At 35.6% G+C, this 7,382-nt stretch overlaps 1 protein-coding gene across 1 annotated transcript; it reads left to right on the top strand.

Annotated features, from left to right (window-relative positions):
• The first annotated feature begins 921 nt into the window (after positions 1-921).
• Positions 922-7,028, top strand: LOC104097957 (ATP-citrate synthase beta chain protein 2-like). The gene is made up of 17 exons (XM_009604587.3): positions 922-1,062; positions 2,340-2,461; positions 2,573-2,675; positions 3,156-3,221; positions 3,328-3,451; positions 3,706-3,840; positions 4,118-4,178; positions 4,273-4,349; positions 4,512-4,667; positions 4,823-4,951; positions 5,037-5,169; positions 5,275-5,402; positions 5,538-5,643; positions 5,726-5,802; positions 5,902-5,972; positions 6,341-6,625; positions 6,716-7,028. Exons 2-17 carry the CDS (start codon positions 2,362-2,364, stop codon positions 6,789-6,791), a joined length of 1,827 nt encoding a protein of 608 aa, XP_009602882.1. The 5' UTR covers positions 922-1,062; positions 2,340-2,361; the 3' UTR covers positions 6,792-7,028.
• Positions 7,029-7,382: the final 354 nt, after the last annotated feature.

The raw sequence follows: 7,382 nt of genomic DNA, 5'->3' as shown, positions 1-7,382 counted from the left end.
CTCCTTTTTCCAGCTTTGGTAAAACAACAAAGAACAATCATTGAAGGATAAATATTTAAGCATATTCAGTGTTTACACTAAATCAAAAAATATAATCTTAACAATTTAAAATTAAAGTAGAAATATACATAACATAACCTTAGATAAATGAGAAATACGTATATAAAATTTACATATTTGTGAAGTCTAAACAACAATGACTATAAATTTTCATCAATGAATAGTGTAATAAATTCGAAATTACAAAATTCTTAATTAAAGAGTTTTCGAGGAAATAAAGAACATTTTGCTATATAAAACTTTTATTTTTTTTGGTTTCTCACCTGGTCGTATTGGGGCCCAACCAAATTCGGATTTACGCCGGGAAGTCCCACATTAGGGGGTAAAGCGCTCTCTAACATACAAAGGCAACTCTATACCCGGGGCTCAAACCCGAGACCTCTGGCTAAGGATGAAGAAGTACTTACCACTCCACCACAATCTTTGTTGGTCATAAAACTTTATTATAAGTAAGTTAACTTGACATGAATATAGAATATTAGAGCTAATAAACTTCCGTAAAATTTACTCACCCTTCGTACTTACACCAAATCATGAACCGAAGATAAATGTATCACTTAATCATATTTAATTGATATATATTCCTACGTTAATTTTTAACTTCTATGATTAATTTATTTGATTGATGCAAACATCCAGTTACTCCATTTTCTGAACTCCGGATATAGGATTCTTAAATCTAAAAATAAAAAAAGAAAAGAAAAAGAAAAAGAAAAATCAAATTAGCTCTGAACTAACTACCTGTACCAGACACGCGAATCATTTCTGTGTCTTTCAAGGTTGGCTGCTTCCCCCCCCCCCCCCCCAACACACACACACTCTACTATGTCTCTGCAGCAGCCACCCATACCCCTTATATATATATATATATATACATACACTCATCTAACTCAATTCCACCATTCAACCAACCAACTACCTAACTATTTCACTCACCTCAACTGTACTTAGGGGGAACAAGTTCATTCTCCATCTCCATTTAATCAAGAATATACATACTTGGTAAATTTTTAAATTCTGTTATTAGTTTCCTTTACATTTACAGTATTTTTTTTTTCAAATTCTTAATGTTGTTATTGATTTGGGATCTGTTTTTTTTTTTCTTTCCAATTTACTGTCTATTAATCAATTAGAACATACATACTTGGTACATTTTGAATACTAACAATTTGTTTCCTAAAACTTTCTTTATTTGGATTCTTGCTGTTCTTTTTAGAGTATGTGATCTGGGTTTTTATCATTTTATTGTTTTGACCCAGTTTTGAATAATATTATGTTTGTTTCCTTTTTCCATTTTTGAGATGGGATCTGCATTTTTGTCATTTTACTGTTGAATTGTCGATTTGGATTTCTGTCTGTTAGTGTATAACTGCTGTAGTTGTTGAATCTCTATTTTGTTTCGTGCGATTTTCGATGTCTCTAAGGTGACATGCTTTGATTTGTTTGTATAGAATTTTGATCTAGGAAAGATCTGCTTTAAGAGTCATTTTAAAGTTGTAATCTTTTTGGGAGACTGAAGATGCATTTCCTTGAGTTTACGTGTTAAAGATCTGATCTTTGTACGAGTATTTGGTATATCATGCTTTGTATACATGTTAAAGATTTGATTTTTAATGAGTTTTTAGTATATCATGTCTTTTGAAATCATCATTTGGAATCACCTTTCTCATTGCTTGTTAGATTTTGTCCATTCAACTAGTATCCTTCTTGAGTACATTTATAGTTTCACTTGCTTATTATTTATACTTAGTTCTGATTTTCAGTTATCACAAGCCCTTGGGTAGCTTAGTCTTTGATTTAGTTGAACTCAGGGAGATGTAGCCTGTTTGCGGTTTATCTTCATTTGTTAAGGGTCAATTTAGAGAAAACTCTTAGGGATCATCTTGTTCTATATGTAATTTTAGGTGATTTTGAGGGGACAACTTGGGGGTTGCTTGAATACGAAAGATTCTGCAAACAAAGGCGGATCCAACATCTAAATTTGATGTGTTGAATATTTATGTTCTCATCACTGAATTCTTCGCCCTTCCAGAATTATGGGTTCAAAACGTAGTATTTGACAAAATTTTAGTGTAAAAGTACTAGGTTCAGTGGAACCCATTGGTACTACATTGCATTTACATCTGGCTGCAAATACTATTGCTAATTGTACATGAATACACCTGTTGAGATATTGTTTTGGCGGTTGTCTAAAAGTCATGAGCCGTCTCTCCCATGGAAAACTTTATCTTTGATGGAATTAAGCTTTGATATTTGTGCTGATAATGTAAATTTTGCAGAGGTCTCAATTAAACCAGCAGAATGGCGACTGGACAACTTTTCTCCAAAACTACACAAGCTTTGTTCTATAACTACAAGCAGCTTCCTATCCAACGGATGCTCGACTTTGATTTCCTTTGTGGTGTGTATTACATTTTTACTCTAATCTTTTTTCTAGCAAATAGATGTGCATATAATACTTGTTGTCATAAGGTTTTCATTCACATTTTTATTAATTGTTTTTGAATTGTAGGGAGAGAAACACCTTCTGTTGCTGGAATTATCAACCCTGGTTCTGAGGGATTCCAGAAACTCTTCTTTGGTCAGGAGGAAATTGCAATTCCAGTACATTCTACGTGCGTGAAATCCGTCCCTTCGTTGCTTTTTTTTTTCTCTGTATTTGATTTCTTTTAGTGATTATATTTCCATGCTGACATTTTAAAGGGCCTCATTTGGAAGTCATTTTCAATGTGGTACTCTTTTATCATATTTAGTCTTTTGGTACAAATTTAATATTTATAGGTTTAATCTTGTTACTCAAATTTCGCACAATTGAGTGCCAAATGTCAAATTAGATCATGTGACTTTCTAACTTTTGGTTCTACTTTATATCATTTGAAATTTGTGCAATATAAGCACATGTCGATAGACTTGTTGCTTTAGTTTCTCAGTTTGAACTAGTTCAGATAAATGATAGTCTTAATTCTAAGCTATCTACAACCACCAAACAAAACAAGCTATAGTGAATATGAATGAACTTTGCCTTCTTTACAGACCTTTGGTTGAGGAGTCTTATAAATTTTGATGCTTATTTGCAATTTTTACCCATTCTACAGCATTGAAGCTGCCTGTGCTGCTCATCCCACAGCTGATGTTTTCATAAACTTTGCCTCTTTCAGAAGGTTGGTAGTATTAAACATCCTCCTGGTTTGTTCTTTCTTTTTTTTAAATCTTAAACTACAAAAGATTTGCTCCTATATCTGATTTTTCCTTCTTACGTGATCACAGTGCTGCTGCTTCCTCCATGTCCGCTCTAAAACAGCCAACCATCAGAGTTGTGGCTATTATAGCTGAAGGTGTTCCTGAGTCGGATACCAAACAGCTTATTGGTTATGCAAAGGCAAATAATAAGGTATACTAATTGTTACATCATTCTTGTTGTGTCCTTCAGCATCTAGTATCTTTCTTTTTCTTTTTTCCTGGCACATTCTTGACTGATGTTAGATACTCGAGCGAAGAATGAGTTCATAAAGTGCTATTTTAGCCATTACCTAATCTTGTTTATCATTGTTCTTTTCTCTTGGAGTCAATAACTCTTCTTATCGACAAGTTTCATGTTTCAGAAGTTATCGAACCTTGTGGCTTATAATATGTGCTTTTTTTCAGGTGGTTATTGGTCCAGCTACTGTCGGAGGGATTCAAGCTGGAGCTTTTAAGATTGGTGATACTGCTGGAACGATTGATAACATTATTCAGTGCAAGCTTTACAGACCTGGATCTGTGGGCTTCGTCTCCAAATCTGTAAGTAATAGTATCTTTACATCTTCTATTTTGATACATAGAAGAAATCTCTGGTTTGTCAAAGATGTATTTATCCCCTTCACCCCGGTAGATTTATGCCAACTTTTTACTTTAATATCAACAATTTTCAATTAAATAAGATAGTATGTGTGATGTCTTTCCGTCTTTTCTCACAACTTTCAACTGTGGTTAAGTTATTTCCTCTAGGTGGAATCATAAAAGAGCAAGACAACTTTTTGTGGTTTCATAGTACTAACTTTTCTCTTAATATATATAGGGTGGTATGTCTAATGAATTATACAACACAATTGCCCGTGTGACTGACGGAGTTTATGAAGGTTGGGCATTCTAAATCCTGAATTATGCTTTAGAACACTTTTATATTCATTCGTACTTAGAAATATAATATGAGTGAATTTTCGATCTGTGCAGGAATTGCAATTGGTGGGGATGTCTTTCCTGGATCTACCCTTTCTGATCATGTTTTGCGCTTCAACAATATCCCACAGGTAACTTTGCTCGTTTCTAAACATTAAATTTTGACTCAAGTCGCATTTTATTTCACCATCCTCGTATAACTAGAACCTTAATAGGGCATGATCAACTATATGTTGAACCATTTTGCCCTTCCCCTTCTCAATTTGATCTACTTTTCTCTTATGAAATCTTAGATCAAAATGATTGTGGTACTTGGGGAACTTGGTGGACGAGATGAATACTCCTTAGTTGAAGCCCTGAAGCAGGGAAAAATCAACAAGCCTGTTGTTGCATGGGTTAGTGGAACTTGTGCTAGACTCTTCAAGTCGGAAGTACAGTTTGGACATGCGGTGAGCTATTTCACCTTATTCCCTCATTTCTCGTAAAATGCAGATAAATGTCTTGTCTCTTTAAGTACTGAAAGCTGATTCAGTGAAGCAGTTTTCTGCCTCTACTAGTCTAGTTCACACGTCAAATCTAACTTTTCATGGGACTCTCTAAATAGGGTGCGAAGAGCGGTGGTGAAATGGAGTCTGCACAAGCAAAGAATCAAGCACTCAAAGATGCTGGAGCCATGGTCCCCACCTCATATGAAGCTTTTGAAGGAGCAATCAAAGAAGCATTTGAACAGCTGGTGAGTCCCTTGATATTGAGCACACTCAATAACAATTCATCTACTCGGTATTAGTTTTAATAGGTTTACCTGGTCGTTTTCATAGGTCTCGGATGGCAAAACAACTCCTGTAAAGGAAATAACGCCTCCACAAATTCCTGAGGATCTCAACACAGCAATTAAGAGTGGGAAAGTTCGAGCCCCAACTCATATTATTTCCACCATATCTGATGATAGAGGTATGGACTGAATTTGACTACATTTTATTATTGATTATTTTGCCTTCTTATTGCTAAATAAGAGTCAGAAGGAATGCTGATTTTGTCTTCCATTTCTATCTATAGGTGAAGAGCCATGCTACGCTGGTGTACCCATGTCATCTATTGTGGAGCAAGGATTAGGTGTTGGTGATGTCATTTCTCTGTTGTGGTTCAAACGCAGTCTCCCCCGTTATTGTGCACGTTTTATTGAGGTAAGTTAGTTGTGATTGCATTGTTATTGTTCTTTGAATAAGTGATAAAATTTGATTATATTGGACTTCATGTTCTGCCCCTACGTCGTTCTGTTTCTAAACATCTGTTTTCTTGCCGTTGGTTTGACTTGGCAGATTTGCATTCTGTTGTGTGCTGACCACGGTCCCTGTGTCTCTGGTGCTCACAACTCCATTGTAACTGCAAGGGCTGGAAAAGACTTGGTGTCATGTCTTGTTTCCGGTATGTTATAATTTGTTATTAATGTAGTTACATTATGGGTTTATCATTCAATTGGAATTGGAATAATGTGGTTCTGTAACAGGGTTGTTGACAATTGGTCCCCGATTTGGTGGTGCTGTCGATGATGCTGCCCGATACTTTAAGGATGCTTATGACAGGGTAAGTGCTTACAATCTAAGCTATTATTAGAGTAGAAGCAGTTCCTGCTGCTACCTTGAGTGTCTGGATTAATAAACTTTTGCAATGCTTTGTTTGCAGGGTCTTACACCATATGAGTTTGTCGAAAGTATGAAGAAGAAGGGCATCAGAGTGCCTGGAATCGGCCACAGGTAGCATTTCTTTTAATTCATTCTTGAAATTAAGCGTATTTAGTAGAAGCAACAGTTTATATCGTAGACTTGCTCCCTAAAATGGTAGTTGGAGAAGCTAAATGGTGTACTTGAAAGTCTTGTGAAATTGTAGCATTTCATGGTCGGACACTCGCAGTTGCGGAGCCAGGAATTTCATACAAAGAAGCTAAGGGATTCAACATATAATATATATACATAAAAATAAAATTTTGACCTAGTTATACAGTGTAATTTCTCGGCAAAGGGGTGTTAATTGCCACCCCTTAGCCTAAGGTGGCTCCGCCACTGGACACTTGTGTGACTCTTTGAATGGAGCTCATGCATTGCATCTACTTCTTGTGTGATAGGATCAAGAGAGGTGACAACAGAGATAAGAGAGTGGAACTACTGCAGCTTTACGCGAGGGAAAATTTCCCTTCTGTTAAGTACATGGAATACGCGGTTCAGGTTGAAACCTACACACTCTCAAAGGCAAACAACCTAGTCCTCAACGTTGATGGCGCCATTGGTACTCTCTTCTTGGATCTCCTTGCTGGTAGCGGAATGTTCACCAAACCAGAAATCGATGAAATAGTAGAGATCGGTTACCTGAATGGTCTGTTTGTGCTGGCACGTTCTATTGGTCTTATCGGGTAAGTTGGCTCGTCCTTCCAATGGTGCACTTCAAATTAACTATGAAATTTAGTCGTCAAACAATTGTAACGTACCTTTTTGAATTTCAGGCACACATTTGATCAGAAGAGATTGAAGCAGCCTCTATACCGTCACCCATGGGAAGATGTTCTCTACACCAAGTGAAGACGCTCCCAATAGCAGCACGCAGAAAGTCGCCTGCTTCCTATCCAGCATTTTATCGAAAAGTGTTTGTTTAGTCATTTGTTGTGATCATTCTTCTTGTTTTCTGCTAGTATTTTGTACTCCTAAGAACTTGCTAAGCATTTCTGTGAGTTGTTATAAGAGACAACTCTTTTAGTTTCACACCAAGAGTTTCCTTCAATTCCTATATATCAAAGAAATAACACATTCATTGCTCTACCTTGCTTATTGAGTCATTGTAATATCTACTTACTGCACAAGATTTGTTTCAAAGACTTACTTAGATAAGTTTTTTTTTGGTGATAAACAATTTGTGTTTGGCTAATTAATTTGTAAAATACTTTTGAGTAACAATTAGTATTTGACCAAACTTTTAAAAAGTGTTTTTCAAAAAAGTGTTACTTTTTCTGCTTCTCCAAAATTGCTTCTGCTTCTACTTAAAAACACTTTCTTTTCTTCTAAAAACTTGGCCAAACACTTCAATTTTGAAAAAAAATACTTTTTTTTATATATATATATAAAAAATGTTTTTGGCCATTAATTTATAGCATGTTTGGCCAAGCTGCAAAAATG

The sequence above is a fragment of the Nicotiana tomentosiformis genome, chromosome 12 (genome assembly GCF_000390325.3).
Source record: "Nicotiana tomentosiformis chromosome 12, ASM39032v3, whole genome shotgun sequence".
In the NCBI taxonomy this organism is placed as follows: domain Eukaryota; kingdom Viridiplantae; phylum Streptophyta; class Magnoliopsida; order Solanales; family Solanaceae; genus Nicotiana; species Nicotiana tomentosiformis.
The sequence above is the reverse complement of the archived record's forward strand: the minus strand, read 5'-3'. Positions and strand labels throughout refer to the sequence as shown.